Source organism: Zalophus californianus, chromosome 13, assembly GCF_009762305.2.
Source record: "Zalophus californianus isolate mZalCal1 chromosome 13, mZalCal1.pri.v2, whole genome shotgun sequence".
Lineage (NCBI taxonomy): Eukaryota > Metazoa > Chordata > Mammalia > Carnivora > Otariidae > Zalophus > Zalophus californianus.
In genome coordinates, this window is record NC_045607.1 from 22,992,944 (window position 1) to 23,005,376 (window position 12,433).

At 40.9% G+C, this 12,433-nt stretch overlaps 1 protein-coding gene across 9 annotated transcripts in view; it reads left to right on the plus strand.

Annotated features, from left to right (window-relative positions):
- Positions 1-995: 995 nt before the first annotated feature.
- TXNDC8 (thioredoxin domain containing 8) overlaps positions 996-12,433 on the plus strand; it is a 28,926-nt gene continuing 17,488 nt past the window's right edge. For 8 of the 9 annotated variants that reach the window (XM_027616668.1, XM_027616672.1, XM_027616670.1 and 5 more), the window contains exons 1-2: positions 8,140-8,246; positions 10,221-10,325. In XM_027616668.1, the coding sequence (XP_027472469.1) occupies positions 8,223-8,246; positions 10,221-10,325 (129 nt within the window). In that variant the 5' untranslated portion in view covers positions 8,140-8,222. Of the gene's footprint in view, positions 1,056-8,139; positions 8,247-10,220; positions 10,326-12,433 lie in introns of those variants that run through there. The other variant, XM_027616674.1, reaches the window with a different exon arrangement.

Below are 12,433 nucleotides of genomic sequence, written 5' to 3' on the forward strand. Positions count from 1 at the left end.
GAGTATCTTTTCAATCATATAACCAACACAAAAATGTCAAAAGACACAATCAAGAGATTTGACTGAAAAAATTTAATTTCTGTACTAAAAAAGAAACCTTAATTACTAAAACACTTAAAATATAAAGATCCTCTTACAAATTAAAAATTAAACAGATCTAGTAAAAAAATTGACAAATGCTAAATAAAAAACTAAAAAATAGAAAGGTGTTCAACTATATTAGTAATTGGGGAAATACAAACTTAAAACTATAATAACAAGTACATGGACTGCTAGTGTGTGCAAATTGGTATAAGCACTCCAGACAGAAGTTTGACATTACACATTAAAGTCACTAACAATAGTTATATTCCTAGGAAATCATTCTAAAAGAAATAAGAGTTTACACAGTGGTTTATTAGATACTCATCACAGTGTTGTTTTATGATTGTAAGGTTGTAAAAAATAAGAAAAAAAGTTCATTAAAACATGATGCACCCAAATGATAAAGTAGTATGCAACAATTAAAACTCATGTGGTGTGGGGGCGCCTGGGTGACTCAAGTTGGTTAAGCATCCAACTCTTGATCTCAGCTCAGGTCTTGATCTCAGGATCATGGGTTCAAGCCCTGTGTTGGGCTCCACTAAAAAAAAAAAAAAAAAAAATCATGTGGTCGGACTACATTAGATAATGGGAAAATGACCCTGGCATAACATTAAACATTAAGGAGTAGAACAAATACAAAATCGTATAATAATAAAATGGCAATTCAGTGAAACTGAATTACACATATTGTGATACTGTGATATATAATAAGGAATAAATATTTGCTCTTCTACCGGTTCCCAAAAGCCTGTAACGACCCCATGATAAGGGCGGTAACGATGCTTTTGTTGTGCTAATGAGGTGACTTTTGGAAAGCCCTGAGGTAACCTGATGCTGGGGCTGGTTGCCAGGGAAACCAACCTTGTGGTAGAAGGGTTGGAATTTTCAGCACCACCTCCCTCCCCAAACTCGGGGAGGGGAGAAGGGCTGGAAGTTGACTCGACTGCCAGTGGCCAATGATTTAATCAACCGTAAGTATGTAATGAGCCTCCATAAAAACCCCAAAAGGACTGGGTTCAGAGAGCTTCCGGCTTGGTGACCAAGTGGACATTTAGGGAGAATGGCACGCCTGGAGATGGCATGGGAGCTCCAAGCCCTTTCTCCATTCCTTGCCCTGTGCATCTCTTCTGTCTGGCTGTTCCTGAGTTATCTCCTTCTACAATAAACTGGTAATCTAGTAAGTAAAACGTTTCTCTGCTCTGTGGGCCGCTCTAGAAAATTAATCGAACTCGAGGAGAGGGCCATGGGAACCTCTCGTTCATAGCCAGTCAGTCAGAAGCACAGGTAAACGAACTGGGCTTGTGACTTGGGTCTGAAGGGGCAGGGTCCTTTTGGGACTGAACCCTCAACCTGTGGGATCTGACGCTATCTCTGAGTAAATAGTGTCAGAATTGAGATGAATTGTAGGACACTGTTGGTGTCCCCAGAATTGCACACATACTGCATATAAACGTGTGTGTGTGTGTGTGACATCAAAATACAGCGGTGATAATACAGTCTTAGAGATCGTATATCCCAGTTGCTTTTCTACTTTCTAGTTTTCAGTATTTTCAAATGTTTTTGAAAAAAAAGTAATCAGAAATACATAGTTACTCTAGATTTTTACAAGAAGCATCGAGTCTGTTAGAGAGATTGCAAGCCTCCTGTGGAAATGGGGGTAATACAGTAAATGAAGATTTCCGGAGTTGGGGGATATAAAGAAAACGCAGTGTTGTGGCGGTTTCCGCATCTCACAGCGGGGCACCACAGACAGCCCACAGAAGTCTGGAGGCGTAGGTTTGCCCCGTGCTGGGCAGGATTTGCTCTGTGCTAACTACTGCCATAATACTAAGTAACTCACTTGTGTGAACACTTTGCCCTGGCACCGTTTTCCACACTTAAACTTTTGTTCACTTCCCTGAAGGCACAGTGCAGGGGTTGAGTGAAGAGTGAGAATGGCCCTTTTCCATCTGGGTCTTTCTTTTTCTCCATGTGATCCAAGATGTGTACTCTTCATACTATCCACCGTTGTGATCCCGACCCATTACCGTGAGCAAGTGCCAAGGGCCTTTCAAATCCTAGAGCTCCTTCTGGCTCTGTTCCTGAGGCTAGGCATTGGCTCAGGGACCTCGCACAGTTTTGCTTCCTAGTAGTCAAGGGATCACTGAAGGTTATAAATTCCCATTTAGGGCGCCTGGGTGGCTCAGTTGGTTAAGCGACTGCCTTTGGCTCAGGTCATGATCCTGGAGTCCCGGGATCGAGTCCCACATCGGGCTCCCTGCTCAGCGGGGAGTCTGCTGCTCCCTCTGACCCTCTTCCCTCTCGTGCTCTCTATCTCTCATTCTCTCTCTCTCAAATAAATAAATAAAAATCTTTAAAAAAAATAAAATAAAATCAATTCCCACTTAGTGCTGAAACTCCAAGCAAATATGGTTGTTTATTTTGAATACAAATTTTTTTTTTGGTCTGGTAAAAATCTTACACCTGAATATTGCAGTTGCCCACCTGATCTCTGGGAAGAGCATTTCCCATCAATACCACAAGGCTGATCTTCGGTCAATACAGGCAGGAATGGCCAGTTTAACCAGTTGTTAAATTATTGGAATATATAATGGCTGATAAGTAGCCTCTGCCCCCAGCCCCACCCTCACGTCCCAACCCATTGAGGCTGACTCATTCCCTCCCCTAGGACATTCTGGATCTCCTCCAAATCCAGCAACTGAAGGTATTAATACCTAGCAGAGCAGCCCTCCTTCCCCCCTGCCCCCCTACGCTGAGCAGATGCACAGCTGTTGTCCATCCTGATTGATCAGACGCCAAGTCACTCAGGGTGTTAAATATTTGGAATGATACTCCTGCATCGTTATGGTGTTGAAGACATGCTACACCAGACCAACATAAATCAATCCCATTATTTAAAAAAACTTCTAGCCCAGTGGTTCTCAAACTTGAGCTTGCAGCAGAATCACCTGGACTGCTTGTTAAAACCTACCCATCTGGGCCCTCCCCTCAGAGATTTGGGATTCAGCAGGTCCAGGGTTGGGTCTGAGAATTTGCATTTCTCAGGATTCTCAGGCAATGCTAATGCTCATGCTCCTGGTCCTCAGTTCACCGACAGCTCCCTGATAGAAACATACCTCTAGAGCCCTGCTTCGCAAAATCGTTGTGCACAAGAATCCCCTGGGGAACCTTATAATAACAGATTCTTATGCAGTGAGTACGGGATGGAGGCTGAAGTTCTGCATGTCTATCAAACTCCCAGGTGATGCCACTGTTTACAAATGACCTTGACTAGCAAGGTTTTACAGCACTAAAGAAAATTCACCCTTCTCCTGCACAGAAAGAAAGTCCTAGTTGTAAATCCTTTATCCTTTCTGTATACAATTCCCTAATCTTCCTTCTTGCATTTATTATTCTTTTTGTTGTTGGTCCTGTAGCTCCACCCCCTCCCCCAACAAATTCCCAGGTGACGCTGATACTGTTGGTCTCCTGAGCATATTGAATGGTAAGACGCTAGTAGTACGTCCAGTCCTCTGCCTCTCCTGCAGAGTGCTTTACGGAAGCCCCTCCTGTCTTTCCCTGGCGTATATCCTTGAGTTACCCCCCTCACAGCGCTCACCCAAAGCCTAAACCTCCGCAAAGAGGAAGGTTTCACCAGGGCTTTTGGTAAGAGAGCACAAAACTGACTTTTTTCCTTAGGATAAGACTAATAATGATTCAAGTTTTCTATTATTTACCTACTTCCGTGGCATCTAACATTCTGGGGCAAGGGGTGGCGGGTGGGGGGCAGAGGGAGAGAGAGAGAGAATTTCAAGCAGGTCTCACGCCCGGTATAGAGCCCAACGTGGGGCTCGATCTCATGACCCTGAGATCATGACCTGAGCTGAAATCAAGAGTCAAATGCTTAACCGACTGAGCCACGAGGCACCCCTATGGTACTTACCATTCTGCTGTGCCTCTGTAAATTCTAAGGTGGATTCCAAGTAATGTATAGGAATGATTTATCTATTTTTTTCTTTAAAAAAATTTTTTTTCACTCTCTTTTGCCCTTCCTTTCTCCCTTTTCTTCTCGTCAGCTTTTTTTCTCTTCTGCCCACTCTGTTTTTTCTTGTCAATTTTTTCAAGGTTTAAAATTCCCAACCCCACTCACAGGATTCCACCCTGGTACACTGAAACACACAGACACACACAACACATACACACACCCCTGACTTCTCAGAGACTCCACCCAGACTACATACAAGCTTCCTGCTTCCAACAATGAGGTCGGAGATGAGTCTAGGAAAATACATGTGAGTGTCTGTCAGGGAAACAAAGAAGGCAGTCAGGTGCAAAGGGGAAGGCTGGTTGCTCTTTTCTAGAAAAGACTTGACCAGGAGCTTTTTTCCAGGACTTGAACTGTGCCCTGTTTACCGACTAAGCACTTTCTCTGCAAACCACAAAAAAAGGTGTCCGTTTTTATGAAGCTGGCCATTTTCTGGGTTTTAATAGTGCTTAATTCCAGTTAAGAATAAACAGATTTCTGTGAGCTGTCAACTTATACTCTGACAGTATGAGCAAATTCTGTGGAAAAGTCTACAAGTGCTGAAAAGGCAGAATTACCGGCCCCACCTTGCTCAACTTCCAGGAACCCCAGGATGTGCCAGGAGTTTGTTGGTACAGCAGCCTGAGGTTAATTCTGTATTACTTTCTTTACAAGTGCAGTGGAGGAAAGTTCAGGAAGAGCTAATTCGATGAGGAAAAGGAAGGTAGAAATGAAAGATGTGGTCTTGATGCAGAGAAAAAAGAAATTCACTCCCCAAGTTCAGTTCATCCATTGCTAAATGGCTTTCTAAGAGACCTGCATATTTTTAGCTGACCCCATGTTCCTCCCTGTGTGACAGTGACAGGTGACCCAGACTTGAATTCTAAATTAATTCTGCCTAAGATATCTTGTCTAAACTTGCAGTACTGTACCTTGATCATCTCACCTCTAGAGTAGACACAGTCACCTTAACTGGGTACTTGCAAGGTAACCTAAATAAAGTGATGCCTAGAACCAAGCCCACACTTCAAAGCAGTGATTCCTAACTGGGGGCTTGGAGGATGTTCAATATGTGTCAACATCCATCTCTCCCTCTTGGATGAAAAAGAAAGAAAAGGAGAAGGAAATGATAAGATCTTCAGTATATGGCCAGGCAGAAAATTCCTGGCTGTGATGGTAGAAACATCAGTGTCAGGGGTCTCAAACTCAAATGCCAATCGAAGCCAGGCAAGTAGTATCAACAAGTAGGGACACCCTAGAGGCAAAGAGAAAGGAATAACATTAGAAATACTTAACATACCTATTGTAGTAGAGGTCGAATAGCTGCACACTCACAACAGAAAGGCACCTTGCCACTCTCCCTTGAGTTCTTTTTCTTTTTTTTTTAAGATTTTATTTATTTGACAGAGAGAGACACAGAGAGAGAGGGAACACAAGCAGGGGGAGTGGGAGAGGGAGAAGCAGGCTTCCCGCGGAGCAGGGAGCCAGATGTGGGGCTTGATCCCAGGACCCTGGGATCATGACCCGAGCCGAAAGCAGATGCTTAACGACTGAGCCACTCAGGGGCCCCCTACCTTGAGTTCTTAAAGTGGTAAAAGATGGTGGGCATAGTGGTTCACTGGAAACAGTATGCCCCCTCCAGAGGGGCAGTCATTACTGTCCACCTGACAAGTGCTGCCAGAGCTTATGACTTTTGTCAAGACAAGTAAGAGGCTTTGTTTTTTCCTAAAACATCTAGTTTGTAAATGTTGGCTAACACTCTGGTATGGCCAAGCTGGCATGCCGTCAGAGGGTTGTGGACAGCTAGGTTTTCTTTCTCTTTTTAGAGTTCTGCCAGCTCAAAAGGGAGCACATTGAATTTCTGTTTGCTTTCTATTCTCTAAGAGGTAAGAAAGGCCTTTCTGAAGCATAAACTTGGGAATCCAGAAGGAAATGCAGTCTTTGCTGGCTTGGGCTAGGAATTGTACACATGTGACTAGATTTTTTTTTTTTCAATCTCTCTTCATTCTCACCATATCCCTATGAGGTAGACATTATACCCATTTCACAGATGAGGACATAAGCAGTATTTTGCTCGAGATCTCAGAAGAGCAACTTTCAGATCTGAAACCAAGTTATTTTCTCCAAGTGTAGCCCCTGTCATATACTATGAAGTGGAAAGATAACATTTGTCTGAACCCAAAGCTCATGTTCCTTCTACGTTCTCCCTGGGTATTCCAGAGCGTTAATGAATATTTTGAGCCCGGGTATATCGGAAACCAGAATTTAAATTCCCTGATCCCTGAAGTCAGATTTTGGTCTATTACTGCATACCTTATGTGAGAAATTTTAAGTCACCCGTGATGAGGTTAGTCATAGTGTTTGCAGTTTGACTCAAGCAGAGAGATTTCTATAATATTGTATCTGAATACTTTCTGGGTAATTATCAGAAATCCCACCTTAATCCAGTTTAAACTATAAAGGAATTTATTGTGGAAATGAACATTTCAGACTTAGCTTGAGCATCCGGCCACGCTTAATCCAATGGATCAAGGTATCACCAAAACCCCAACTTTCTTCGATGTCTCCTCACATCTTTGTGGAATATTGGCCTTAAACAAAAACTGGGTTCCTGTGTGTTTTTTAGGAGCTGCCAGCCAGCATCTTGTTTATATCCAGATGAGGAAAGAGAAAGTTTTACTGACTCTGTCACAGGTGCTAGAAATGGCATTTTCTTGCTTGCTTCTCTCTCTATTAACTCTTGACCTAAAGATAAGATTGTTGGCGGATTAAGATAATGAGGGTCTAACCCTGGATTTAGGGTTGGATTAATCCCACACAAACTGCATAGCTGCTATAAAATGGAGGAGGAATAAATTCACCCACAGGAAAATCAGTGTATTTTTGGTGGCAAGTGGAGGAAGCAGGTACTGGGAGGTGACTGTTGATATCTGCTACAAAAGCCAAGTTGGGGGGCGCCTGGGTGGCTCAGTCGGTTAAGCGGCTGCCTTCGGCTCAGGTCATGATCCCAGGGTCCTGGGATCGAGCCCCATGTCCGGCTCCCTGCTCGGCGGAGAGCCTGCTTCTCCCTCTCCCTCTGCCTACCATTCTGCCTGCTTGTGCTGTCTCTCTATCTGTTGAATAAATAAATAAAATCTTTAAAAAAAAAAAAAAAAGCCAAGTTGGCCTGTGGCCATACAGGAAATATGCGTACTTCATACTTCATCTAATACATACAAAAAAGGAAAAGCAGGCAATTCATTCCTGAGAGACCTGACTGGCTGTATGGAGAGGCCAGAAAGGAGGATTTTGCTGTTTTTGTGTTATTCTAGAATTCTGCAACTTCTTTCATTTTTCTTGTTATTTCTCTGAAGAAGATTTGGGGAACATTGGTCATGGCCACCTTTGGGTTATTTTCTAATGTTAAATTCTGAAAAATGACAAATCACCATGTGTAGGGTTTGGCAAAATGCTGTTTTTGTATGGCCCGCCAGCTAAGAATGGTTTTTGCATTCTTAAAAGATTATGAAAACAAAGAATAGGTAGCAAAGTCCACATGCATGTGGTCCAGAAAGCCCAAATTATCTGGTTCTTTACAGAAAATGTTTGCCAACCCGTGATCCAGTCCCTAAAAGTGATATTTCATTGCCTCCTAAACAATTAGAGCAAAATTACAAAGTTTAAGGACTCTGTGACTCATAAAACCCAATTTATAGGAAACGTACAATTATAAGTTTAAGGCTTTCATATTTTTCTCAGCTGCAAAATAATCCCTTCAAGCTCCTAAATGAAAGTAATCTTCATCTATTTAATATTCACTTGCTTATTTCTCATTTGGTGGTTGCAGGGGGTGGAAAAGGAAGAGGGGTCATGGAAATAGATGACAGGAGATCAAAAGTAGACAGATTCACTCTTGAGTCTGCACACAAGGCCTGCAGTTGGCTGGCTCTTGGCTGACCACCTGCTGACTACCTAGTCATGACAGAAAAGTGAAATTTGCTTCAAGTCTGCCACAGTTCTAGGTTCTGAGATGTCATGTTTAATGATGTCATAGAGAAGTTGTCTTTCTATTCCAGCTAGAATCCTTTAATGAGAAACCGCTACGGTGAGCCTACTGAACCAAGAGGCAGGTTTCGTCAGCAATTCCCAGTAAATCATGGTTCAGATTATTAAAGACGTGGCAAGTATTTATTTGGCTTCACTGATATTTCAAAAGAGACCACCCTGAGAACAGATTTGATAAACTTTAAGAATGATTTCCTCTGTTAGTATTCCTTCACTGCTCTGTAGCAAGGGGAGATTTTTTTAAGTCTTGCTCTCCTTTTTATTGCTCGCGGGATGGCACTATGTAGAGAGTAGCCAAGGGACAAACTGATCAAAAGGGTTTGGTTCCTCCCTGATTCTCAATTCTTCCTCTGACTCTAGCTGAATCCAGGCCAACTTCTAACACATCCTGTCCTGTACCTGATCCCGCTGATTCTACCTTTAGTTGTACCTGGAACACTCTTTGAAAGTAAAAGTCCATATATTTCTCTTCTTCTAGAAAGCAGAAACCTCAGACATGCCTATGCAGTAGGGTAGGAAAAATGACAGTCAATAGTATCAACAATTTCTTAGGTGGTATTTTATAAAGCCATTTTCTATCCATTATCCAGTGTTACTGCCACAAAAAATCTAAATGTATAGCTAGGCTAGGGAGATTTCCTTATTTATAAAGAAGAAATTTGCCTCTAAAAGAGTGGTTAAGGTCCTACACCATTTTGGAGGGAAGTGGACGTTGGAACCCAGACATTCTGATGCTGGGCCCTGTTATAGGAGGCGCGGACCTGGAGGGAAGGGGGAAGGCATAGGGCCTGGGCCTGCCATCCATCAGCATCTTCTGACTTAGACTTCTGATATTTTCCCCAAACACAGCTATATATAAGGTCACAAAAATGAGGCTGACCAGATTGAAAGAAGGCATTGCTGTATAGATTTGCTATAAGAAAATGTTTTAAAATAGCACACATTTGCTAATGTATTTGATACTTCTTTTTTTATTTTCTGGGAATCTCAGAGAATAACCCAAGGTCTCGCTAGCCCCCTGAAACACCCTCTCTGTCTCCTCAGAGACCACTCTTGAGGGCCTGTTGTCTCCTTCATGTCTGTATCCAAATGTCGCCTTCTATTTGAGGTGGACCTTCGCCACCCAGACTACAACTCCAGTCCAGCTCATTTCCTCCCTTTTGGCTTTATCTTTCTCCTTTTTTCTTTATTAGCAATGATCACTAACACACTGCATATTTTACTTATTGATCTCACCATCGGCTTCTGCCTCTAAACATAAGCTCCAAGAAGGCAGGGAAATGTTTTCCTGTTTTTGTTTTTGTTTTTTTTGTACACAGCTGTATCCTGGCAGTGTGTCCATTACTTGGCATAGCATCAGTCTCAATAGGTACTTGTCGAATCAGTATGTATCCTATGGGGGTATTCCCTTCAGAGGACTTAGCCAAGTCAAATTCATGGATCCCACTAGGCCAGTTTACACCCTAGCAACTGCTGAGAAGTAAGGGTGTTGAGGACTTGTGAGGATGGCATCTACTGTATAATTTCAGAAGCAAGTGAGAAATGGAAGCTTGGCATAGCTCTCTTGAGGAGTTGAGTAACCCCCATCCTAGAGGAATATGGGTAAAGAAAGAGAGCATATCTTCCTTAAGTCATCTGTTTCATCTGCTTGAAACTAAACCAAATGGCAGCATAATTGTGAAGATTCCCCTATTACAGAGCATTGTGCCATTTGTATAGAATTAACCCCATCCCTAATTCCAATGATAGACTCTGCTTGACTTGATCTACCTTGAACAACTATCCACCACTACCCTTCACCCCTTATCCTTCATTGGCCAATCTCACGTCTCCTCACTAACCTATCATTACAAACCACCACTTGGTAAATACACTCCTAATCACTTTTTGCAGATTTATGGGTCACTTATACATACTTAGGTAAATATATGTGACCTCAGGGACTTTTAGGAAAGGGGTGTCTCCTGGAGAACGATAGTGGGGGGGTACCTCGTTTAGGTTTTTAAGAACTGAAGTGTCATTTAGTCTCTGCAAGGCTTTATGAGATGCAGTGATTATGCATATTTCTTCATTTATGCTCTGGTCTCAGGATGAATTAAAAACATTTTTGAAAGCTGCCGGATGCAAACTTGTGGTGGTTGAATTCTCAGCAAAATGGTGTGGTCCTTGCCAAAGGATGTATCCTCTTGTTCATGTAAGTATCACCTGTATATATTTCCCAGTTTTAGAAGGGATTTTAAATTCCCTAATAATTTTCTCAGTCTTAAAAGTTTGCATTTATGAGCCATATGGAATTATAGTTTTTTGAAGCATCCTGATTATCCTGATGATAATATGCCAAGATATTAAATCATTGTACGCACACCAGAAGATTAATACTACTTATCTATGGATAATTCTGCAAGGAGCATCAAGATGTGCAAAAGACTACAGTTGTACAGATGAATGGATTATTCATAATAATGACATTTTACCAACGTTCCAGAGTTCAGAACTTCCAAATATTGGAATAGTTTATAGAAAAAATATGATACTTGTTTTTAACTATAATATAAAAGAATAAATTTCTCCCATCCTTCAACCCTATTATCAGATCTTATGTCTTACATATTCTTTCATGTCTTTTCTACTTTATAAAGTATCTTAGTAAAATATTCTAATTAGTTATAATCATAAAATTTTATTTGGGTCTTTTTTCCATGTACACATTCATTCATCTTTTTGTAGGGTCTCCAGATTATAACTTTAATGTCTATACAGTGTTTCATGTAGTTAATTTCCTTATTGCTCCATTTAAAAGTTTTCACTATTTTATTTATTTTTGGTATCATACGCCACAGATAGAACCTCAGGGCATTTTCATTTGTCCTTATCATGGAGAAGTTTCACACTTATGGTCAATTTTGTGAAATCTATTTCTTCAAATTTAAGGAAGTTTTGATTTCTCTACACAACTGAAAATACTCTGGTTTCTTTTCAGCAAGGTTTCTAACATTTCAATTTCAATTTGAACTTTTTTTTTAATTTAAATTTTTTTTGTTTCCCTGTTCTTTTTTTTTTTATGTTCAGTTAGCCAACATATAGTACATCATAAATTTTTGTTGTAGTGTCTTGAATCTACCTGAATTCCTTCTAACTACAGCCACAACCTTTGACAGTGATTTAAAAACAAACCTATATCCAAGTACAGAAATTGGCTACATGACATCTCAATATCCATGCTATGCCTAAAATTCTTGGACTATCCAGAAGAAACATTTTATTATTTCGTGGGCCCCTTTATTCTGACACTGAAAACTTGAAGAAAAAAGTGTTCAGTGTTCAGCTTCCAGAGTATAAATATACTCACATGCCCCAAAGTCAAAGCTGATCAAATTCCAACAGCCAACATGTAACATTTTCAGACAGTGCAATGAAATCTAAGGCTTAGTAACTCCTCCCTTCATACCTTTGCTCTAAAGGCAGTAACAGCTCTGCCACTGTTTTGTCCAGGCTCCTGCAGCTCTTCCTATACCCATTCCTACCTTTATAGATATAGTTAGCCCTTTGGAGATAAACTTCCCCAAATGATCCTAATTTGAATGTGCCATCTGTTTCCTGTTGGAATCCAGATTAATGCAAATATAGTTTTAAAATAAATTTTGGTGCATTCATTCTGAAATACTATCCAGACGTTAAAAAGAATCAAGTAGACCCATATGGAATGGGGACATTGTCTCCAGGACAGTATAGTATTAAGTAAAAAGAGTACAATATAGAAAAATGTATATAGTATGGTCCCATTTATGTAAAACAGACACATACGTGTATGTGTATATAAACACATGTATATATGTACAGAAAAGGGGAACAGAAGGATGCATATCAAAGAAGCTTTTTTTTTCAACAAAACACTGTAAAATTTGGATTCCTTTATTTTTCTTGTAATGTTTGAACTTTTGTGTGATAATGTATTCAAGTACCATGTGCATAATTTTTTAAAATTCCTAGTACCTAAGGGGCTGGAGAAAAGGCTTTACTTACTCTAGGTCACTTTATTAGTCAGAGATCAAAGCAGGCAACAGAAATCAAATTAAACAGAAAAAAATTTTAATACAAGGAATTAATTGCTTTTAAAATTATTGAAGGACTAGATGAATAGGTTCCATGAATGACTCTCTAAGAACACCACATACCCACCTTTGGGGATCCTGACTTAGCCATAATCAGAAGTGACGGGGGTGCAATGGGAGGCCACCACCACCACCACCGCCCCCCACCCCTGGAGGAAAAAACAAACAAACTGACGATAGAGCAGCAGTT